Source organism: Musca autumnalis, unplaced genomic scaffold (genome assembly GCF_047663935.1).
Source record: "Musca autumnalis isolate F117 unplaced genomic scaffold, ASM4766393v1 scaffold_2, whole genome shotgun sequence".
In the NCBI taxonomy this organism is placed as follows: domain Eukaryota; kingdom Metazoa; phylum Arthropoda; class Insecta; order Diptera; family Muscidae; genus Musca; species Musca autumnalis.
This window is the reverse complement of record NW_027411755.1, coordinates 3,992,009-4,016,879: the sequence shown is the minus strand read 5'-3', so window position 1 is coordinate 4,016,879 and position 24,871 is coordinate 3,992,009. Positions and strand designations below refer to the sequence as shown.

General features: G+C 34.9%; 2 protein-coding genes across 23 annotated transcripts in view; both read left to right on the top strand.

Moving 5' to 3' along the window:
* LUBEL (Linear Ubiquitin E3 ligase) overlaps positions 1 to 24,871 on the top strand; it is a 35,405-nt gene continuing 10,534 nt past the window's right edge. Inside the window, exons 1-14 of one of the 22 annotated variants that reach the window (XM_073966609.1) lie at positions 1 to 250; positions 7,184 to 7,256; positions 7,325 to 7,541; positions 7,605 to 7,741; positions 10,584 to 10,715; positions 10,979 to 11,320; positions 11,808 to 11,960; positions 12,026 to 12,311; positions 12,376 to 13,398; positions 13,909 to 14,168; positions 14,238 to 14,336; positions 18,946 to 19,438; positions 19,558 to 22,875; positions 23,125 to 24,266. In XM_073966609.1, the coding sequence (XP_073822710.1) occupies positions 7,191 to 7,256; positions 7,325 to 7,541; positions 7,605 to 7,741; positions 10,584 to 10,715; positions 10,979 to 11,320; positions 11,808 to 11,960; positions 12,026 to 12,311; positions 12,376 to 13,398; positions 13,909 to 14,168; positions 14,238 to 14,336; positions 18,946 to 19,438; positions 19,558 to 22,875; positions 23,125 to 24,266 (7,668 nt within the window). In that variant the 5' untranslated portion in view covers positions 1 to 250; positions 7,184 to 7,190. Of the gene's footprint in view, positions 490 to 7,183; positions 7,257 to 7,324; positions 7,542 to 7,604; positions 7,742 to 10,583; positions 10,716 to 10,978; positions 11,321 to 11,672; positions 11,961 to 12,025; positions 12,312 to 12,375; positions 13,573 to 13,908; positions 14,169 to 14,237; positions 14,337 to 18,945; positions 19,439 to 19,557; positions 24,267 to 24,871 lie in introns of all 22 variants that reach the window. The other 21 variants (XM_073966607.1, XM_073966604.1, XM_073966608.1 and 18 more) reach the window with 21 other exon arrangements.
* LOC141394777 (uncharacterized) lies at positions 18,311 to 18,886 on the top strand. The gene is made up of 3 exons (XM_073969659.1): positions 18,311 to 18,388; positions 18,447 to 18,719; positions 18,794 to 18,886. Exons 1-3 carry the CDS (start codon positions 18,311 to 18,313, stop codon positions 18,884 to 18,886), a joined length of 444 nt encoding a protein of 147 aa, XP_073825760.1.

Sequence of the window (24,871 nt, the reverse complement as noted above, 5' to 3'; positions counted from 1 at the left end):
AGACCGACCAAAAGGAAATGTTGGTCTTCGTTGTCGTCTTCTAGTTATTTTCTTTTTTTGTGGCCCCAGAGAATGAGAATGAAATTTCAACACTTCTGTGTTACGCGGCGACAATTCAAAATTTTAGTTTGTGAGCAGAAGTTAAACGATCTAGACGACGAATAAAATATCGACGGTGCGAATAGCAAGAGAAACAAATTGTCTAAAGTCGGACGACAATTCATTTATTTGTGAACGGCACGCGAGTTATGTAAGAAACGCTATTTAGGCCGAAACATTAAAAATAAAATGTATACAATTTAAACAAAAAGAATAAAAAAATTGCTATTACAATATAATTGTTAAATTCAAATTCAATCGATTACAACGACAATAACAGCGAAAAAGATACCATACAATTAGAAATTTATTTATAAAAAAGAAAAATATATATATACATATATTAGTTAAAATTTGAAAATCAAAGTGATCAAAACGGAAACAGGAAGTGTAAGCGTTGTCATTTCCTCCTATAACAACTTTAACTAAAAAATATAAAAAGTCTTTTAAATATCAACAAAAATTAAATTAAAAAAATATTAAGAAAAATAAAGAAATCTAAAAATAAATTGTGAAAATTTTTGCCTATAAAAGTCTTAAATTTGCTCTTTTGTGCGGCATTTAAAAATAGTTGTCGATATTTCAAAAATAACACAACAACGTCTCCCTGGGCTTACTTACACTGCCACTAGCCCCACTAGTCGCAGCATCATCATCAGCATCACCATCGTCATCTTTCTTAACGTCACCACCACTGGCAGCATCACCGGCAGCCGACCAGTCAACCAACCCACCAGCCAGCCAGCCTGCCTCAGACACCACCAGTTCCTTTACACATGCCACCATACATTTGTGCATTTTTGTTTTTGTTATTTTCCTCCTCAGCGATGCTACTCTAACTGCTGTTGTTGTTGCTGATGCCACTGCTGCTGACAACATTTATTTTTGGCCTATGAAAATAGAACAATATTTTTGCAATATGGGTCTTTGGATTATTTTTTGGCCTCTCAAGAAATTTCTTAGTTTGGAACTATGAATGCCTTGCAGTAAGGTCTTCTTCTAATGCATATTATTTTCTCCGAGAGCACCACATCCCTTAGAGAATTTGCACTTTGTGCTCATAACGGAAGTATACAAATGAGATGCAAAGAGTGAGAGAGGGAGAGAAAAGTGCATTTGTATTTATTTCCGTTAATTGTCAAAGACTATTAAAACGTTAGTTTCTCTCGCACACACACTCTCTTTCTTATTGGCACTAATAATTCATTTCGTTTTCTTTTAGCCACCTTAAGAAAATAAACAATAAATGTATATGATTGTGGAGTAGTGATGCTAACGCTTCATACACAAAAAAATCTTTCTCGAATCATTTTGAATAAACAAAATTGCAGACAACTAAATTTTGAAGCCATAAATATGCATTTAACCGGATGTTACGTCCCAATTGAAGGTTACACAAAAAATATGGAGCTATGTTGAAAATTGTTGGCATGATGACCTTATTACGTACATCAAAATCTTGCCTTTAAATGAGGGATTTTTTCATCGTTTTACGACCAAAAAGGGCACATTTTTTGTTAAAGATTGAAATTGCCAAATTCAGAATTTCAATGTTTTGCACCATTTTTTTAAGTTAATATTTCTAAAATTCCCTTATTTCAAAACAAGATTAATAGGTACTTAATAAGCCAAATATATGATGATCGATCCAGCCGTTTTCGAGCATTAAAAACAGTGTTTGTCACAAAAGTATGTACTATTTTTCAACAAAAAAAAATTACCGAAAGTAAATAAAGACGCGCCTTTTCAGATGAAAAAATATACATATGTTAAAAATTAGTGTGTAACAAAAATGTAATTTTCTCACAAAATATATAAAAGGCAAAATACTTTTTTAAGGTATTGTTATAAATTTTTGCCAATATCTAGAAGACTATTAAGCCTTTCGAAGCGGTTTTTGCAGATAATGGAACTTAAACTATCCACAAACACTCTTTATAGAAATATTCCACTTTTTGATCTCAAATTGGATGGTTTTAAACGAATTTATTGAAATTTTTCAATTTTCTAAAGAGGAAAAATACTTAATTGACTCACCGTATGTTACAAATTGCTTGTAAAAAAATTCGTTTCACACGAATTGTCAAATTTTGTAGATTGATTTACTCGCCTTGGCGATTTATAAATGAGCAATTTTGACCTATGTATGTATGTATATATTAAACACGTCTACGAAGAATTAGATTAAGCTGTTGATGATTAAATTATTACGAATATAGACGAACGAACAACAATTAGTTACAAAAAAAGGGTTTACATATTTTTCTAAAATTTTGAAATATTTAGTAAAACAATAGCAAGGAGACTGTGGAGGCGCAGGAAAACGCAAAAAAAACTACATTAATCAGTCAGCAAAAATCAGAAAGTTTGGGTTTCTTTCCACTGAAATTCAGAAGTATCAAATTATAGACAATTGGTTGGGAAAATCTGAATGCGCTAAAATGTGGGTTCAGTTTAAAACTTTAATTAATTCAAGAATGTTGTCTTCCTACAAACTAATTCCCTCTGATTATAAACTTAAACCAGGCGTTGCATTTTATGATAATTATACCAAGCCAAGCAGCTGATAAAGTCGGTGCATTTTCCCAATTTCAACTTCTATATCTCAAAAATGACAAAACCTACGAAAATATCATAAAGGCCAATCTTGTAGAAATTTCTCATTTAGTCCCATTTCGATATGACCTGCGGTTTCCAAGCAAAATCGTGAAAACTTAAAAAAAAACCCTAAAAATGTGAACATCGACAGCAATTTATGTGAAAAGCGCCCGGAGATTTTTTTGTTTTTGATTTTTCTCATCTATAAACATTGTAGTTTCAGAATTAGCAAAAACTTTCCAGGTCTAAGCACCTTTCATTTAAAGTTAATTCAGGCACACCGTGCTGTATATTTGGACGAAATCAGTTTCATAAAATTTGGAGTTTGGAGGTTTAGTCATGTCCATCCGTCTGCCTGTCTAACTGCCTGAAGCGTACGATAACTCACGACCGGATTAACCGATTTTGCCCAAAATTTGATCTTCGTAATATTTTGTCCAAACTTAGATCAAGTTCGAAAACGATCAATATCGGTCTTCTCCATCCGGAACCTACTTCACAAAAATTCAACATTTTTCTCTAAAAGAGTGCACACGAATGTTTCGCAGTATGTTGTCATCGCATCCCTTATTACGACGGTATATTTTTTACTTCCTGAGTTAATGGACCGAAACTAAAAATAGTTAAAATTACTGATGAGCACCATAACTTACGAACTGGGTATCCGATTTGGCTGAAACTTTCACATCCCACGGTAACCAACTGAAATGTTGGAGGAAAGGAGTGACGAAAATGAGATTCTCTTCCAAAATGGACTATTTCGTTCCATTCTTTTAGGTATATACTTCGCAAAATTTTAACACTTTTACGCATTAATCGTAATCAAATTTATTAGCTAAACATTTATTCGGAATATCCACAATCGTTCAGATTCGATATTTATATTCACAGTCGTTAGACTAACCAGGGTACCCCAAGACCTCGCTTTGCGTCGTTTCACTTTGCGCTGTTTTTGAAGTTGCATCGTTGCTAAGATACTACCAATTCTCACTATGCGTCGTCCGATTTTCGATGTTGCGTTGTTTAAATTGGAGTGTCTGATTTTTAACTCTCCACCATAGTATGGAGGGTATAATAAGTTTGTTTTCCGTTTGAAAAGCATTGAAATAACACTTTAATATGATCTTTACGCTGATCATATTATAGGGTTATTTTCTATGTTGATTTAGCCATGCCAAATTTTGTAAACATGTGTATTTGGTTTGAACTTAGCTCAAGATTGACTACATCGGCCCACGTTTATTATAGTCCTCATAGAACGGTACCGCGCGATTTCAGGTATTTCTGACATTTTTAGCTATATTGCTGTTATATCCCTCATATAACGGTACCGCCCGATTTCAGGTATTTTGACGGTTTTAGCTATATTTTTAGACCGAATTAAACCAAAATAGCTATAATTTGTTCCTCAAATAATTTCTCCACCTAAAATTGTGGTCATAAGAAAAAATAATGTTTTTTCCATGGAACTTATCTCCGAACTTCAAATGGCTTTCCATAAAACATCTTAATTCGCATTGCGTCGTTTCGTCGTGTTTTTGGTACGTATCAACGACGCAAAGCGAGGTCTTGGTGTTTATGCACACGTTCATTCGGCCAAAATGTGCCTTATCGAAATAATGGTTTTAGGCCTCAAGTATGTTTGAATGAATTTCAGACAATTGGAAGTCAATTTAGCAATGTCCGTCCGTCTGACTGCTTGTCTGTCTGGCGAAAATTCTCTAAAAGCCGTATTTTTGAAACAATCATTGAACATTTTTACAAGTTCATTGTTGAGACTAAAAAACAAATCCTACGAAAAATCGGATCGACTTTTGATATAGCTCCCATAGGTTGATTTTGAGCCCTATATCGAAATCTGATCCGATTTTCAAAATTTTTGGTAGGATTTATTTTTTAACCACAACAATGAACTGGTTAAAAATTGTTATCGACTGGACGGATGGAAAAATAGAGGGTAGGAGTTCCAATAAAAAAATTCTTTTTGATTCAGTCTAGGTTTCCTGGTTCGTTAGGGTTGAGAAAAGGGTCAAAAGCTTAAACCCCTTCAGCAAACAACTATAATAGCTAGTGAGCACAACAATTCTCGAAGGGAATATGCGGTTTGGTCAAAAATTTAGGTTTCTTAATCCACTCCTTCTGACGCTGCACAGTGGTTCAGAATCGTTTTTTTTTTTCTGGTAAAAATTCTGTAACTTTTTATCGGATATAGATATTTTCACAACTCGTTTTTGTTCGTCAAATAACACAATCAGCTTTCAATTCATGTGAGTAAAGAACGGTCAAATGCGGTCTAGTAGATGCAGGGGAATTTAAGGTCAAAGTTAAACTTTTGAGTTTTTTACTATTTTTTATCAAAATGTGAGAGGTTTTGTAGTTTTTATACCTTCCTATATATTAAAAATGGTGAAATTCCAATAAATAAGCCATAAAAATACAACTTTTTTTTTAAAAAAATTTCGGATTTGTTCAAAAATAAAAATACTCCTTGGGTTTTCATAAAACTCATATACTTAAAAATGTCGATTTATGTAAAAAAGGTAATTAATATGGGAAGCGGGATGGAAAAAACACACATTTTTACACAATAAATTTAAAAAAAGTGTTAAACGGGCGGGACTGGGAGTGTACAAAAATATATATGGGCTGAAAGAGAACATCTTCCTATGAATACCAAATTTTGTTCCATATTTTCCCTAAAAGTTCTACTCCACTAAAGTTGGAATTTCAATAACATTTAGTACCTGAAGAAAGATAAAATACCTCACTACATGTAAACGCTACGTTAATTTATGAAACGTTTCTTAATGGCAAAAATGACTCATTTTCCAAAATTGGTAAAAAATTGTCGTCTTTATGAGCACACCATGCTCATACCTTCCAATATTTTGACCTAATTTTTGGTTTCGGTTGTTTCAATACTTTTACTATCGAATTTTAACAAGGAAAATCGATTTCTGCACCACTGTGCGCTGGTATTTTTAGTAGTCCTATTACAAAACTTTCCACACCATAATATTTTCACAAATCTGATATAAGATTCAATGAAAGAGTATATCGGTCCGCTCCTTCTAAGACCTCCAAAATAAAAGTTCACAAATTGTCTTCGAACTGTAGTTTAATAGCTGTTCTCGTATAGGTTCACAAACGGGGGTCCTTACGATCCTCTTTAAAAATATTTTTGTCAGAAATTCCATTCTTCCCGAACAACTGGAATTGATAAAAAATGAAAAACTTAAGCTATATTTCCGCCTGATACGTTCTTATTTGTTCTTAATTTAATTAGTTTGTAAAAAGATAACAGATACAACATGTTTCCGACAGCTATACCTGAATTTCAACCGATCACTTTATTAAATACATGGCAAGGCTATTTAAACTATACCTACATTTTAATCGATATCATAAGGGTTATTCAGCGTTTTATATTTGGACTGCGTTAAATGCACTAAATTCAGTACAATTAATGAAAGCTGTACCTGGTTTACAGGAACACATCGACAAACGGACAGATGAACAGTAATTTCCCGACTAAGAAACTTCTTCTAAGTGGATCAATATTGTTAACCACTTAATTTTGTACTGAACAATAATTAGTAGATGCTATACATCTTGTTTCATTGATTAAAGAATAAATACCTAATAATTTATATACATATATGAAAAATATTTTCAAACTACATTCTTTTCTATTATAAATTGTATAGAAATTCTCTACTTTCCTATGTCAAAGTCAAAATCGTTAAATCAAACAAAAACCTCCAAGGTGGCATTACTGTTTTCATATGTCCATAATCTCTCTCTCACTCACTCCCTCTCAGAGCATACTAACATTTGTTGTTTGGTGATCACTGGTGTCGTATGGTTAATTGGAATTACTCATACGCCATATGTTTCACATAATGACAAATGAAAACTTTTTTCTATACACATATGTATTTTTAAAACGGAACATTTGAATAGAAATAAAATAAAAGATTTATGTTTTCTTACAAAATTGTCTTCCAAAGGAATACATAGCTGCCTCTCATTTTCTTAATTCTCTCAATTTTTTAATTTATTTCTAATCTATACATTGACTTCTCAATAACAAGGGGTTGTCATCGCCTTTAATGATTTGTTTGTATATTAAAGCAAATTTTTCAAAGTATATTTTTCCATTTCCTCTGCTTCACACCTCCTTTGCTCCTCCACCTCAAATCATCTCAAATTTTTATTCGCCTCAAAGAGGAACAAGAAATAAGAATATTCATATGTTTTTAGAAATATTTTTATAACATTTGCCTCATTCGTCGTTGTCGTCGTCGCATACACACGCCATTTAAACGTTGTCTTTTAATGTAAAGTGTTGGTCGGTTGGTCGCTTAGTTTCTGCTATTTGCCAAATATTTAGCCTCCTGTTTTTTCATAAACAGAAAAAAGGCACTCTATGCAAAAGAAAATATGAACTAGAATTTCATTTCATATAAAATCTAAATTTTTCTAGCACGGAAATGGCCTTACAAGCAAATAATAGAAATTTATTAATGCGCAATGAACGCACAATGCCAGCCTGGGTGGTAAGTATGAAATATTGAAATAATATTGGATAATTTTAAGGTATTGAAGAACAAATTTAAATTTGTAGACAGAACAAAGTGATCGTATTGGCCCAAAGCCCCCACCACCTCCCCTGGCCACAGAAAATGGTCATGTTACACCAGCACCCAACAAACAACCAGCATTGCCGCCAAAAACTTCTGCTCAACCCGAACCGGATTATGAAGTTATTGAATTTTCCAATCAACAATATTCAAATACCCCAATGAGGCCTTCGTCAGCTAGTTCTGGTTCAAAGACACCAGGTATGTAACGTGATATGGATTTGAAGGTTGATATTTTCATGAAAAATATTTTTTTTATTGCAGACACCAAATTGAAATGCACGTTATGTGGTTCATCAAATCCCTGGGTAATGTGCGAAGAATGTTCAAAACAAATATTTTGTGCCTCATGTGATGATATGTTCCATAAGCATCCCAAGCGTAAAAATCACTTGAGAAAGGTAAGTTAAAAAGGAAAAATATAATAAAACATAGAGGGGAAGGTGGGAAACGTTCCAAAAGATTTTCAGACAATAAAAACTTAAGAAGGTCGCAATCTACAGATAAAGATTATAAGATTTGTTGATTATAGAGGAACTTTAGAAGGCCTTGATAAGGACTTCAAACAAAATAAGAATACCTTGTTGAGACCTTGTATATACCTAAGATATCTTCAGTGCATTGTATACTTTTAATGTAAATTTCAATGGATAATAAATAGAGAATAGCTCTAGAAAACATGCATTCTATCCTATAAGAAGTTTGAAAGGTATTTTATGTTAATAAGAAGACTTTAAGAGGATCTCCCATCCACAGAAGATCTTCACATGGTCATGTTGATTTATAGAAAACCTTTATATGAGATTTTATCTAGACAAGAAGCCTCCTCCCTGGCCTACATTAGTTCTCAGGAAGGTGTTCTATAAACACAGGGCATTCTAAAGGACTTTCCATAGACAGAGAATCTCCTATAAATTCTCTTTATGCAAAAGACATTTTAAAGGTACTCTGAGGATAGACCGAATACATAGGTAGACAGAATACATTCTAAATTTCGTTCATTGATAGAGAAGAAATCTAGAAGACATTCTATCGCTAGAAGATGGTTTGAAGGACGTTTATTTTAAGAAAAAGATTTTAAGAGGATCTCCCATCCACAGAAGATCTCTACAAGGTCTAGGTGATTTATAGAAAACCTTTAGATAAATTTTTATCTAGAGAAGAAGCCTGCTCCAAGGTCTATATAAATTCTTTGGAAGCTGTTCTATAAACACAAGGGATCCTTAAGGTATTTCATAGATGTAAGATCTTCTGTAGGTTTTCTTAAGACAAAATACTTCCTAGAAGTCCGCTGAAGATAGACCTTCTACAGAACTTGTATAAACCTAAGACTATTTTTTAATCTTTTGCGCAAGGGAGACTTTTTTAATGTCTTTCAATGGACAGAATATATTATAAATGTCTTCCATTGATAGGTTTGAGGGATGCTTATCTTGAGATGATGACTTTAAGAGGATCTCCCATCCATAGAAGATCTCTAAATGATTTATAAAAAACCTTTAGATGAATATTTGTCTAGAAAAGAAGTCTCCTCAGAGGTCTATACAAGTTCGTTAGAGTGCGAGGAAGACCTTCTATAGGTTATCTTAAAACAAAATACTTTCTAAAGGCGTTCGAAAGAAGATCTCCCATCTACAGAAGATCTCAAGATGATGTAGATTATTTATAGAAAAGCATTTAGATGGCCTTTTATCAATAAAAGAAGGGCTTCTCAAGGTATATAGAAGATCATTCTATAAACAAACAGAATTCTAAATGCCTTTTACATAACCTTCTTTACGTTCCCTTTTGACAATGAAGATTTCCCATCCTCTAAAGAACTCTAGATGATCTATTTTATTTATAGAAAAATCTTTAGAGGACTTTTTGTCTATAAGAAAAGGTATTCTCAGACTACATAGAATATCTTCGAAGACGTTTTATGGCAACCTTAGACAAAAACATTCTGAGCATCCGCTGTGGATATAAGATAGTCTGCCTTCTATGGATAGACCTTCTATATATCTAGTCTCTACCTTTTTTTGTAAACGGTTGATCCCTTTGTTTCTACTTGTCAACTAATAAGCCTCTAAAGTAAAACATTCTAACGTTGCTCCTTTGACTGGCAATTCAAAGCTTATTCTGTGATAGAAGACATTCCGAAAGAAAGGGTGCTTCCAAAAAGGGTCTCTAGAAGCACCCTTTCTTTCAGCAAGGGTGCTTCTATAAACCGTTTCTGAAAGAAAGAGTGCTTCTATAAATCCTTTCTGAAAGCAAGGGTGCTTCTATAACCCCTTAAAGAGTGCTTTTAAAGACCCTTTCTGAAAGAAAGGGTGCTTCTAGGGACCCTTCGTAAAAGAAAGAATGCTTCTAGAGACCCTTCGTAATAGAAAAGGTGCTTCTAGAGACCCTTCGTAATAAAAAGGATGCTTCTAGAGACCCTTCGTAATAAAAAGGGTGCTTCTAGAGACCCTTCGTAAAAGAAAGGGTGCTTCTTAAAACCCTTCGTAATAGAAAGGGTGCTTCTAGAGACCCTTCGTAATAGAAAGGGTGCTTCTAGAGACCCTTTGTAATAGAAAAGGTGCTTCTAGAGACCCTTCGTAATAAAAAGGATGCTTCTAGAGACCCTTCGTAATAAAAAGGGTGCTTCTAGAGACCCTTCGTAAAAGAAAGGGTGCTTCTTAAAACCCTTCGTAATAGAAAGGGTGCTTCTAGAGACCCTTCGTAATAGAAAGGGTGCTTCTAGAGACCCTTTGTAATAGAAAGGGTGCTTCTAGAGACCCTTCGTAATAGAAAGGCTGCTTCTAGAGACCCTTCGTATTAGAAAGGCTGCTTCTAGAAACCCTTCGTATTAGAAAGGGTGCTTCTAGAGACCCTTCGTATTAGAAAGGGTGCTTCTAGAGAGCCTTCGTAATAGAAAGGGTGCTTCTATGACACTTTGTAATAGAAAGGGTGCTTCTAGAGACCCTTCGTAATAGAAAGGGTGCTTCTTTAATCAAGGATGACCTTTTTTAGGCCTCCTGTTTGTAAATGAAAACCTTTACAAGGTTCGTAGAAAGCCTTCAGTATGTATAGAAGTCTTTCAGAAGGCCCTCCAACTATAGAAAATAAATTATCTACAAAAGAGTTTAAATATTACTGCTCAGATAGTCTCTAATTATATACTAAAAATATTAACACTTTAAAAAGTTTCATAAAATATCTACATTTTTGTCCTGATTGGCCTTAAAAATACTTTCATTTCTATTTCTTTTTTTATTTCAGACTTTGGAACAAAGCAACCCACCACTACCACCAAAACAGCTGCCCGGACAACCTGGACCCACACCACCGGTTGCACCACCAAGACGCAACAAACGCGGTCTAATGACACCACTCATGCAACGCAAGGATCAGGTACGCTACTGCACGATTTGCTAAACGACATACATAGCGTTGGCTTTCGTTCGTGGTTCGTTTAACTAAAGAACAGATTCGTGTTATTCGACTTAAATAAAACAAAACAAAAATCATTTTTAAAACTAAGATTTGCTTGCTTATCATACGCCTCCCGAATTGTACCAGCTTCAAAATACATCCATTTGAAATTTTTTGTGAAATAAACAGCATTTGAAAACAATTCTTTGGTCATTTTGGTAATTACTTTTTTCTTCAAATAGGTCGTTTCTGCAGCCCTGCCTGTGGTACCGCCTTCACCCACACCCTCTATGAAAAATGCCTCCTGGCATGAACGTGTGGGCTCTCTGAAACGTGGCTTGAGCATTTTAAATCGTCCTCTGCCCGAAACACCAAAAACACCCACCACACCCAGTGAATCGTCACGCTGTACTACACCCAAATCGGTATTTGACAATATACAACGGCCGCCTTCGGTGGTATTGGAGAAAATAAAGAACAAAGCAAATGCCACACTAGATCGCATGCAGATGTTGCAGCAACGCTATCGTCAACAGAAAGAGCAAATGGAAAGAGATCGCAGCGGATATGGCAGTGAGCAACAGGTAAACATTCTATAGGAGAGTTATATTATTTCATTCTCAATCTCTCTCTCTCACACATTTACTCGTATATTTCAATTTCAATGTGAGAGAAAAGTGTTTGTCTTTCGTATATTTTCCCACCATTTCCTTCTCATTTCAAATTCATAACAAATGTCTCTTTTCCCATTTCCCGACCTCACCCACACAAACAATTATTGTTCATGGCGTCTCTTTATGGTGTTTGTGGTCGTCTCCCTTGAACTGTGTGTCCCCGCCTGATTGTCTATTGTGCTGTTGGTGTTTTGGTAATGGAATGTACCCGTGGGATGTCGTGTCGTCTCGTCTCTCATCTCGGCCTGGACACACAACACAGAATCATAATGCATTTGATCAGTGGTCTAGCATTTCACAATCGCCATCACATTTTCGTTCCGGCAGCATGTCATCTGGTATCAACTCATCTCATCTTGATCTAACGGACGATTCAAGTTTCAATTTGTTCCACCAGCGCCAGTTGGCCCTGCAGCATCACAAATTGGCGGCCCAAAGAGCAAATCAGTTGGGTCAGCGCGGCATGTCGTCATCGGTGTTTAATTTGAATCAGGCCAGTCGCAAGCCGCCGGTTATGAATAATGGCTGGTCCAATAACTCCATGCAACAGGTGAGAGAGAAAATAAATATTCAAATATTGAAGGGTTACTGAAATAACATTTCTTACCTTTTTAGGCTCAATCCATGGCCCAATTGAATTGTGCCAACTGCAATCACTCCCAGCAGGGTAACTGGGGCCAGCCACATCCCATGCACATGAATCATGATCCCTGGAGCAATCAATTGAGTTCTCAACAACATTTGAATCGGTCAAATCTGTCACTGAATGTGGGTGCAGGTTACATGATGCCTCCACAACACAGTGGCATGTATCCTCCGCCCGTTTTCATGAATCAAAGAGGCATGATGGGCCAGATGTTTGCCCAGTCATATATGCCGGGAATGCCAGTTATGAATCCAGGTGGGTGTCACACAGCAACAGCTACAAATATTTTCGGTTAATTAAATTTGTTTTTTTATTCCAGGTTTAGTTGGCATGCCTCCCTCGGCTTCAAGAGCTGCTTCACGGGCCGGATCTCGCATGGCCTCACCTGCATTAAGTCGCAAATCTGTCACATTACGGCGAAAGCAACGGGCCAGTTATCACAATGATGAGGCCACCGATGATGAGGATTCCGATGAAGATGATCGCCGTTCCATGGTTTCAAATCGTTCAGCAATGTCTCGAACCAGGCAAAGACGTATGTCAAGTGCCTCACAAATACAGATGGAAGAAGATTTCGATTCAGGTCAACAAAGGTCGCGAGTTCGTAGTCAACGTAGGGATTCTGTGGCGAAATCGGTACACAATGATTGGGCGCCTGGTAGAAAAATCTCCACCAACACCACTCGTTCGGGAGATTCTGGATTTAATAGTCCACGTCAGAAACCGGCACCAAATCGTATATATTCTGATTTAGATTCTGAGGGTTCGGGTACACGGGCTTTGGTGCAAGCCAAAATTGAACAAAAGCTCAAAGAAGAATCATTGAAACAACAAAAGCAAACAAAATCCAAGCGAAGAAGTGAATCACCGCCCAAACAAAAACACTCTATGGCAGTTCAAACTCCTGTAGGTCACAACAAGAAGAAGGAGGAAATCCCCGCTGAAAAATCAGCTACTGAAAGTGAAGCAGAAGAAGATGAAGAAGAGGAGGAGGAAGAAGAAGAAGTTGAGGAAGAACAAAACCAGCAAGAACTTACGAACGCCGAAACACAAGAAGAAAAACATGAAACTAATAACGTACAACCTGTACAAGAAAATGGTGAGGTCAATGGCACAGAACTTGATGTGCCCTTAGAAGATGAAGATGCTGTTTCCTTGGGACCACCACCCTCCACACCTGATCAGGAATGGGAATGCGAATTTTGCACATTTGTCAATGAGCCCAATATTAAAATTTGCACAATTTGCTGTAAGACCCCCAGTAAACCTCCAAAATTGGTTGCGAAATCTGTTTCCCCACCCAAGCAAGTTAAACCGGTTACAACAAAGGAACAAAAAACTGGTATGGCCAAAGCTGAAAACACAACAACAACATCTTCACCAAATGAAAAGGCCAAACCCATACTCGCCAAGAATTCAACATCCGTATCAACTGCATCTTTATCAACAACCACAACAACAACAAATAATAACGAAACAACAACAACATCCTCTACTAATACACTAAAAAAGAAAGGTAGGCCAAGGAGAATCTCATTTTTGGAAGGCACCAAATTTAGCTAAACCACAAAAACAGAAACAAAAAAAAAACAAACAAAAATCCACAACACATCCCATGACCATCTCACACCCTAAGTTCTTCTTCTTCAAATTTACTGACTCAATACTACTTATCAATGATCTTCATTAGTTTTAGTAACATTTTTTAATACAAATTGTAATATGTACAACAATTACAACAACATTAACATTATTAATAACAACAAAGCATCAAAAAACAAGAACAACAACAACAAATACACCCTGATCCTTAAACACAAATTTTGACGTTGTTTTCTTTTATTTGTCATAGAATCTGTGGAAGATATTTGGGCGGCATTGGATGAAAATATACAGGCCACAGCCAATGAGGTAACACGCAAAGCTGAATCAGCATCATCTACATCTGCTGTGGCACCAGCAAAGAAATCAAACAACAAGGTATCAACAGCATGTGGTACTTCTGCTAGACGTAGTAAATCGGCCAGTGTTGAAAGACACGTTGAGGAGTCTCGCAAATCTCAGGCTAGAGAAATTGGCACATCGCCACCACCACAAACCATATCCACCCAAGTAGGTTCTTAAGAATTTTAGATTTGATAGCTCCAAGAAATATTAAAACCCCCTTTCTTTCTCTCTTAGACCTATGAAACATTGCCTTTGAAAAAAATGGCCGATAAGGAAGAATCTCCCTCTGTGAAACCTGTCACTGTCACAAATGGTTTTCAGGATTCAGTGCAGGTGAGTTTGTTGTCAGTGGATGGATGTAACTTTGATTGAGCATAATTTCGAATTGGGTAGAAAAGTTTTTGTTTCTTAATTAGCGGCTAGATAAGAGATCTATCAATAGCGAAAAAGTTCAAATTAATTTCAGCTCATTCAGTTCGTACTAAGATCATTAGGTATTCAAAAAGTAAAGTTTGAAAAATTATTCAAATTCAAAGAATTCTATTTCTAACTCTTCTCAATGCCAAAGTCACCACCAAAATAATTGCGAAAAGTCTATATAAAGTCGGACAGTAAGCCCACCTGGCTATTCAGTTTGCTGTCAAAATAGATTATTGTGATTGGAAATACAAATAAACTCAAATCACAATAATGTTAGATCAATAATTTTAATGTCAAACGTAGTTTTGATTTTGTATCACGTGTCATGGATTTTTTAAGCAATATTTTTTTTAAATCGTGGAATTTTACACAATTTTTTTAAAATCGTGTTTTTTTTTAAGTATTTCTAAAGTATATTTTTTTAAATCGTGAATTTTTTAAAGATTTTTTTTAAATCATGGATTTCTTAAAGTATGTCTTTTTTAAATCGTGTTTTTTTTTAAAGAAAATTTTTTAAAATCGAGTTTTTTTTAAATCGAAGATTGTTTAAAGTATATATTTTTTTAAATCGTGAATTTTTTAAAGTATATTTTTTTTTTAAATCGTAGATTTTTTAAAGAATATTTTTTTTTTAAAAAATCGTGGATTTTTTAAAGAATATTTTTTTAAAAAAATCGTGGATTTTTTAAAGAATATTTTTTTAAAAAAATCGTGGATTTTTAAATAATATTTTTTGTAAAAAAATCGTGGATTTTTTAAAGAATATTTTTTGTAAAAAAAAATCGTGGATTTTTTAAGAAAATTTTTTTAAAAAAATAGTGGATATTTTAAAGAATATTTTTTTAAAAAAATAGTGGATTTTTTAAAGAATATTTTTTTAAAAAAATCGTGGATTTTTTTAAGAAAATTTTTTTAAAAAAATAGTGGATATTTTAAAGAATATTTTTTTAAAAAAATAGTGGATTTTTTAAAGAATATTTTTTTAAAAAAATCGTGGATTATTTAAAGAATATTTTTTTCAAAAATATTTTGGCTTATATTTCCTTTACCGACCCACCGCAGAAAATTATGAAAATTTTACTACAGATAGTGATTTTCATATTGATTATAACGATGTATTACTTTATAATATTTTTTATATATTTTTTTAAATTGTAGATGTTTTAAAGAATATATTATTTTTTAAAAATCATGGACTTTTTTAAAAAAATCGTGGATTCTTTAAAGAATATTTTTTATAAAAAATAGTGGATTTTTTAAAGAATATTTTTTTAAAAAAATAGTGGATTTTTTAAAGAATATTTTTTTTAAAAATATCGTGGATTTTTTAAAGAATATTTTTTTAAAAATATCGTGGATTTTTTAAAGAAATTTTTTTTAAAAAAAATCGTGGATTCTTTAAAGAATATTTTTTTTAAAATATACGTGGATTTTTTAAAGAAATTTTTTTTAAAAAAATCGTGGATTTTTTTAAGAAAATTTTTAAAAAAAAATAGTGGATATTTTAAAGAATATTTTTTTAAAAAAATAGTGGATTTTTTAAAGAATATTTTTTAAAAAAAATCGTGGATTCTTTAAAGAATATTTTTTTCAAAAATATTTTGGCTTATATTTCCTTTACCGACCCACCGCAGAAATTATAACGATGTATTACTTTATAATATTTTTTTATATTTTTTAAATTTTTAAATTGTAGATTTTTTAAAGAATATATTTTTTTTAAAAAATTGTGGATTTTTTAAAGAATATTTTTTTTTAAAAAATCGTGGATTTTTTAAAGAATATTTTTTTTTAAAAATTGTGGATTTTTTAAAGAATATTTTTTTTTTAAATCGTGGATTTTTTAAAGAATATTTTTTTTAAAAAATCGTGGATTTTTTAAAGAATATTTTTTTTAAAAAATCGTGGATTTTTTAAAGAATATTGTTTTTTAAATCGTGGATTTTTTAAAGATTTTTTTTTTTAAAGCGTGGTTTTTTAAGGAATATTTTTAAAAATCATGGATTTTCTAAAGAATATTTTTTTCTAAAAATCGTGGATTTTTTAAACAATTTTTTTTTTAAATCGTGGATTTTTTAAACAATTTTTTTTTAAATCGTGGATTTTTTAAACAATTTTTTTTTTTTAAATCGTGGATTTTAAGTATATTTTTTAAATCGTGGATTTTTTAAAGTATATTTTTTTAAATCGTGGATTTTTTAAAGTATATTTTTTTAAATCGTGGTTTTTTTAAAGAATATATTTTTTTAAATCGTGGTTTTTTTAAAGAATATATTTTTTTAAATCGTGGTTTTTTTAACAATATATTTTTTTACAAAATCGTAGAATTTTTAAAGAATATTTTTTTTTAAAAAAAATCGTGGACTTTTTAAAGAATATTTTTTTTAAAAAAATCGTGGATTCTTTAAAGAATATTTTTTTAAAAAAATAGTGGATTTTTTAAAGAATATTTTTTATAAAAAATAGTGGATATTTTAAATAATATTTTTTTTAAAAAAATCGTGGATTCTTTAAAGAATATTTTTTTTAAAAAAATCGTGGATTCTTTAAAGAATATTTTTTTAAAAAAATAGTGGATTCTTTAAAGAATATTTTTTTAAAAAAATAGTGGATTTTTTAAAGAATATTTTTTTAAAAAATAGTGGATATTTTAAAGAATATTTTTTTAAAAAAATAGTGGATTTTTTAAATAATATTTTTTTAAAAAAATCGTGGATTTTTTAAAGAATATTTTTTTCAAAAATATTTTGGCTTATATTTCCTTTACCGACCCACCGCAGAAAATTATGAAAATTTTACTACAGATAGTGATTTTCATATTGATTATAACGATGTATTACTTTTGTTGCGGAAATGTATACTTCCCGAGATATAGGCCTCCAAAATTCCGAAAATTCCCTAGTTAACTTGGAAAAAAATTACCAAATTAAAAAAATTTTTTTTTGTGTAGCCGAAATTTGCTCCTGTCCATAGGAGAAAGTTTTACTTACGATTTAAGGGAAATTTTTTTGAAAGGGTCGGTAAAGGAAATTTTTCCATCTTTTTAAAAAATCTTAGTTTTTTTAAAAAGCGTGAATTTTTTTAAGTACGTTTTTTTAATGGCGGATTTTTTAAATATCACGGAGTTTGTTAAGAATACTTTTTTAAACATTTTAGATTTTTTAAAGATTTTGTTTAAAAATCATGGTTTTTTAAGAATATTTTTTTTAAATCGTTTTTTTTACGAAATTATTTTAAATAGAATTTTCATTTTTCTAACTTCATTATCACTCCAAATTTTGAAATTTTCGCTCTCTCCATTCACATTACACCCAATTTACTACATTTTAGTACTTTTCGTACACTTATACACTTGTATCTGGAACTTTCCAAAATTTGTTTGGCCTTCATAACTAAAAATTATAACAAAACCTTGAAATAAGACGTTGTATACGAAATTCATTTTTTCCTTTTTTAAAAATCGTGGATTTTTTGAAGAATATATATTTTTTTAAATCGTAGATTTTTTTGAAGAACTTTTTTAAAATGGCGGATTTTTTAAAGAATATTTTTTAAAAAATCATGGATTTTTTAAGAATAGTTTTTTAAATTGTAGTTTTTTAAAAAATATTTTTTTTTAAATCATGGATTCTTTTTTAAAATATTTTTTATAAAGCGTTGATTTTTTTTAGAAGCTTCATTTCTTATGAATTTTCTAACTTCATTATCACTCCAAATTTTAAAATTGTTGCTCTATCCATTCACATTACACCCAATTTACTACATTTTAGTACTTTTCGTACACTTATAGTTGGAACTTTCTAAGACTTTGTCAAGCCTTCATAACTAAAAATCATAACAAACCTTGAAATAAGACGTTGTATCTGAAATTCGAAATTATGCCGAAAATGTATCGAAAATATTTTTTCCATAACCCGATTACTACCATCGAAATTGTTGAATACCGAAATATTATCATTGAATATGTATACTTTCCTTTCTATGATCATCATTCTTCTTTTCATTTTTACGTTTTCCCCTTAGCAGACACCTTTCCCCAATACGAACAGAATTCACGATTTGAAATCATTTGAAAATGAAGTCCTGCATAATATACACAATATTTCACACGTTTCATCCAATCCGTATCATCAACAAACACCCTATTATCCCGCACAACATGACCGATATCAACGTTATCGCAGTAACAATGATTTGCGTATGGATGATTCGATGTCCATGGACTTTGAGGCATATCATAATGGTGGTATGGGAAGGCGCCATCCCTCCATTAGTGAGCTGCTGCTATTGCAAAGAGTAAATATACACTTCTCGTACACAAATTTTCCTTTAAAATCCCCAACTGATCCTTATCATTCTCATTTACACAGGCATCATCATCACAAATGCATTCCCCCATGAACGGCAGTAGTTATGACTTGTCATCGTATCGCCACAGTGGCATGGATCATCATAAAGTATAAAAATGTTTAATTTAATTTACTTTTTTAAATTAATTTAATTAATTTTGTCAATTCACCAGGAATCCGATTTATTAAAATACACCTCAGAAGAGTTGAATGCCGCCCTGAAATACTGTGGTCCCGATATGCATCCTCTGATTTGGCTTAGAGACAATTGGCCCAAACTAATACAGACGGTACAAAGTTTGGCCACCAAATATGGCCAAGAACGGGCTGAAAACACAATTGGCACAATTTCCCAAATGGAGGCCCGCGAAGCCTTACGTCTACACACGGGCAATATTTGGCAAGCTGTTTCCGAATGCATTGAACAACGTCAACGTAAATATCGTGAGATATCCAGTAAAGGCAACTTCTCACGCGAAGATGTGGTCACTGCTCTGACCACACACCAAGGCAATGTTGAAATGGCTCTCCTGGATTTGGGTCGCACCCAGCTAAAGCCGTTTCTGATGCGCATTTGGGGCTCACCTGGTGGAGTTGAAAACGAAAGTGGTGCCATGATCATTCCTCCCTCGCACAACAACAACGAATCCTACAGCATGGACAAAGGTTAGCTAAGCCTACGACAAAGGCCACAGCTCTCTTCTCTATGTCTCTCTCTATGATTTTCTCGCCCATCATTTGCTCATAACAATATTTTCGTTCTTTTCCTTTTTCTCATTTTTTAGACATTCATAACTTCCTAAGTGCCAATGCTTCTGACTGCATGCAAATACCCAATGCGAATGGAGCTTTTTCATCATCATCAACCAATCAAGCCCCACCTTCCCCATTCGATTTACCCGAATCAATAATGAATGCCTATGAGACACATCAGACACACCTGCCAGATAACACTTCCACTTATAGCAGCAATGCCAGTATTAAAGATTTTGCCGCCAGTCCTCAGCCATCACCACTGAATCCTCCGCCAACAATCGATGAGGCCATCCTAAATAACAAAAGTATGCTCAAAGATTTGGAATCACTAATCGGCAGCATGGAACAGAATCAACAAAAACAAAACGAACAGGTCCTTAGATCCATAAAAGACATGATTGACAATATGAAACAGAATAAAACAGACATGGTGGACTATGATGATGATCCCGAGGACATGCGCATACTAACCAAAAGTCCCATTAACACATCCAAATTTAAACAACAGCAGCACCAGACCAGTTCCGAAAGAACCAGCATGGAAAATGAGGCAGATGTCAAGAACTTTGTGTGGCAACATATCCAGGAAATAGTTCCCAATTTGGTGCAACAGGTCGAAATGGAATTACTTGAAGACTCCGAGGTCACAACAAAATTGGAACTGCCACAAGAGAATCATGAAGTAAAAGCAGAAGATGATGCAGAAGAAATACAAGCTCCCTTGCCGCCACCACCACCTCCCATAGATCAAGATGAATTCCTTATGGAGGAGGTTATTAAACCGAATCTACGGAATGCCTCCATCAGAGAGGTGCTACCACCTGAATACATGTATACCGCAGAGATAGCCACCTTCCAGATGGCCTTTGACAAAGCTTTGCAAAGGGACCACCAGCAGCAGTTTAAATATGACTCACTAAAGGATGCCTATAGAGAGGTGTATAAAATGTATTTGGCACCAGAAGCTGACTCTGAATCTGAAGAAGACGAAGACGAAGAGGAGGAAGTTCGCCCAGAAAGTGTGGTGCAAAATATTCCAGCTACTATTCATGATATGTCAGCCCGATCTCCAGAACCAGCAATTCCAACGACAATAGAGGACTTGCCATTACCTCCAGTGGTAACCACAACAATTAAAGTGCCACAAATTGGTGTCAAAGTAAAAGAGGCACAAAATAGTAATGAGGCTTTGCCTAGCTCTTCATCACTGAACAAAGTTCCAGAACCTTTAATCATTCAACCAATTACAACGCCTAAGGTCCCACAAGAGGAGGTACCAGTTGAATCGGCTAGGGAAATTGAAGAACCGTATAGCTCGCCAACATTAAACGAACTTCAAGAACCATCAGCTTCGGATACAACACCACAGCATAGCTCCCCAGCATTAAACGAAGTTCAAGAACCATCAATTGCGCATGCAACATCAAAAGTTCAGCAAGAGGAGGTGGGATCCGTTGAATCTCCTAGAGAAATTGAAGAATCTCATACCTCGCCAGCATTAAACAAACTTCAAGACACATCAATTGCGGCTACAGCGCTAAAAGTCCCACAAGAGAAAGTGGAAATTGTAGAGGCTGGAGGTTCAGAGGTATTAAACGAATCTCTAGTGAAGCCAATAACTGCTTCAACGCCTGAAGCCGTAGAAAGGAAAGTGGAAATTGAAGTTACTCCAGGTAAAGACGAGCCTCACACTTTAACAGCATCGACTGAAGTTTCACAATCTAAAACAATGGCCCTCCAAGAAGTAGAAAAGGGTAGAATTCAAACAAATATAGACTTACAAGATAACAAAGGAGGTTCAGCTCCAATCACTGCAAGTTCCTCTCTTCATGATGATAATGATCCTGTACCAAGTCCGACTAATACCTCCAGCAACATTGTCAGTGTGCCAGAAGAAGCGCAGAAATCGGTTGTGCAAACTGCCAATGAATCCGAAGAGCTGCGAATTGCAACCCCAGTTGCAGCGACACCAGCAGATGATGATAATTTAAGCTACAAATCGACCACAAGCTCTGTGGAACCTGCAGACGCTTTCACAGATGTGGACAGAAGCACAAAATCACCTTCTCTAAGCAAAGACTCAGCAGTTCGCCAGACACCACCCATCGAAATTCAAAACACTCTCGAGTCAACCAAAGACAGTAGTGATTCCAGAGATAATATAGGCACTCCTAACGCTATTGAGAACTCTACAGCACAAACTACGGAGGAATCCCAACCAGAACAAACCTTAGTATTACCAACTAAGGAAACCTCCGCAACAGAAAATTCGCAGAGTATCAACTCCCAAAACAAAACTGAGGCAGTAGTTTCCACAACGGAAACCTCTGTAGGGCCAGTGGAATCAGAAGCTAATAAGGTACCACAAAGCCAGGACTCTGGATCAGAAAGCCAAGCAGCACAAGGCCAAAACTCTGGATTGGAAAAACAATTACCAAAAAGTCAAGAATCTGTTACCGAAAAGAAACCACAGGCTGCAGTTAGCAACGTCAGAAAAATATCCAAAATCCCTGTACGTCGAACCGCAAGTAATACCAGTTTGATTCTGCCAACAACTTCAAAACCTCCAGTGCAAACCTTACCTACAAGCGCACCATCAGAAACAGAAATTCAACCAAAAACCAGTGAAGATACTCCACAAGCTTCCCAACAAAAGCCCTCCACAAACAACAATGAAGTGCCGGCTGATATTTCCCACGACGATGGCGAAGAAGATTCCGACGAAGAACTCTATAGCCTGGCAAGTGATACCTCCTTGAACGAAATTGACCCACGTACGTATGCTCAATCGCCCACCGATACCGAATCACGTTTTGAGGATGTCCAATCGCCAACCAGTACCAATGAAATGTTCCTTATGATTCAACACGACAACGGCGAAACCTCCATGGAAGAGAGTACTGTGGTACCATCGACAAGCAGCTCCACAATACATTCAGCAGTAAGCTTTTCCTCGGGCCTTAAATCACCGCCCAGTGAATTTATACCCTCCGGAGATCCTAGTAAACAAAATCTCTCAGAATTGGTTAAGGATACTCAGAGGCTAATTAAACAAATGCGTGAGGAGATCAGTATGGATGATTTCGAATCGTCCACAGATGAGGATGATTACTCCGATTACAGTGACGAATATGATGAGGAAGAAGAAATCGAAGAAGAAGAGGAGGACGAGGAATACGAGGAGGAAGAAGATGACCTAGAAGATTTGGATGAAGGAGAAGAAGGCGAGGTCGATGATGATGAAGAAGAGGGACAATGGGAAGACCAACCAGAAGAATTTAATGAAATCATTGGTGATGCGACAGCCGATGCGGAGGAGGATGAGGGGGAGGAGCACAACACAGCAAGTAATATTAATATTAATAATACTCCTGAACAAGTTCATAATGAGTCAGCTCATACTCATTCCGAGGCATTAGAAACACCTGATCAGAATCTTTTATCATCACCCTCATCGTTTTCACCTTCATCTGAGCATTTAATTCAATCTACTACTCCTACAGAATCTAATGAAATTCCCTCAACTACTCCCATTTCAAATGACGACACAACGACGGCTTATTTGGAAACTGAAAATCAAATACCTGAAATTCCAGTTGAAACGGTTCTAACATCCACTCTAGAGAAGGGAACTCTCAATGAACACGCAAGTGCTGAGGAACCATCAGCAACTGTAGCCATCAAAGCAGAATCCATGCCCATAACAATAGACAACGTTTTGGAAAGTGAAAATTCCTTGCCTGAATTGGCAACGGAAATTGTACTGGCTCCGGTTACAGAAATGTTGCCACCACAAACTGAAAACTCAATACCAGAATTACCAGCTGAAGTAGTTCTGACAACTGAAACAATTCCCGAAAACACCACCGCATCCACATCATCCATGGAAGTTATTAACCCATCTACTACTGATTCATCTTCTTCACAAATCGCCACAACATCTTCATCCACTTTATCATCAAATAAAGACCATGAAAAGCCATCAACGTCCACCACAAGCAAAGAATCTCCGAAATTGGTCAAATCAGAATCAATGGAAGATGACAATAGACCCTCAACCAGCAAACAGGCGGCCAAACCTAAAGCAACCACAAACAAAAAGAAAGATGATTCTAAAACAACAACAACAACCAAGAAAACTGTAACCGCCAGTAAAATACCCAAACCAAACACTAGTCAACGGGATCAAAAACCCAAAGCGAGCAACGAAATAACCAAAGAAAATAATAACAGCAAACCCAAAGAGCAGCCATCCAAGGAAGTTAGAACACCAACCGTTAAAAGTAAAACTGAACCCAAAATGATTCTTCCCACACGCTCGAAATCCTTCTCTGGACCACCAACACCAATTGTCTTGACCTCGGTGAAGACCATAACTCAACGTTTCCAAACCCAACAAAAATCCATCAACAGCAAACCCCAACTTCAAAAAGCTCCCACAACCATAGCCAGAAAGCCGTCCATTACTGAAGCCATTGCTCGTCTAACAAGGCCATCGTCATCCACTACAACTACAAACACAGAATTGCCAACAACTTCCAGTTCTCTGTTCAAAACAAGGACCACGCCACGTATACCGAAAAAGAAATATCATGAAACCTGTTTCTCCGATGATGACTATGAGAGTACAACGTCCGAAGAAGAGCCGGAACCCATTGAGATAAGGCAGCGCAAAATGAGTGTCCCTGTTTTCAGGGCATATCCAAGTGTCCAGGAACCGGAGGAGGTAAATACAGAGGTGAGTAAGGATTTTATTTTAAATGAAACGGATCGTAAGGTTTGAGAGATCTCCAACAGATTTTTTTCATAATGTGGTATTCCTCATAATAATTTCAATGTCCTATCTACCGAAGACTATAGGCCTTCTTATGGACAACCAGAAGGTTTTCTTAGAGAAGAAAAGAAGGTTTTCTGGTCTTCTAAGAGAAGGGCTTCTGGTATTTTAAAAGAAGACCTTTTGGTCTTCCACGACCTTCTAATCTTCTACAAGAAGAACTTCTTGTCTTCCATGAAAGTCTTTTTTATAGGTGAAAAGAATGTATTTTATAGAACAGCATAATAATTTCTTATAGAACTGCTGACGGTATTTTTATAGAAGAGCAGAAGGTCTTCATACAGAAGACCAGAAGGTCTTCGTACAGAAGACCAGAAGGCCTTCATACAGAAACCCAGAAGGCCTTCCTCTTGAAGACTAAAAAGGCTAGAAGGTCATGGCAAGCCAGAAGGTATTCTTATAGGAGACCACAATGTCATGGATGACCAGAAAGTATTTTATAGAAGATCAGAAGGTCTTCTCAATGAATACCAGAAGGTCTCCTTATAGAGGGTCTTTCTATAGAAGAC

What these genes read in the sequence shown, in the direction of transcription:
- LOC141394777 (XM_073969659.1), top strand. Translation starts at nt 18,311, where the DNA reads ATGTATCGAAAATATTTTTTCCATAACCCGATTACTACCATCGAAATT. An exon ending in GAAATATTATCATTGAATAT is followed by an intron (nt 18,389 to 18,446) that starts GTATACTTTCCT and finishes TTTTCCCCTTAG; the next exon opens with CAGACACCTTTCCCCAATAC. An exon ending in AGCTGCTGCTATTGCAAAGA is followed by an intron (nt 18,720 to 18,793) that starts GTAAATATACAC and finishes TCATTTACACAG; the next exon opens with GCATCATCATCACAAATGCA.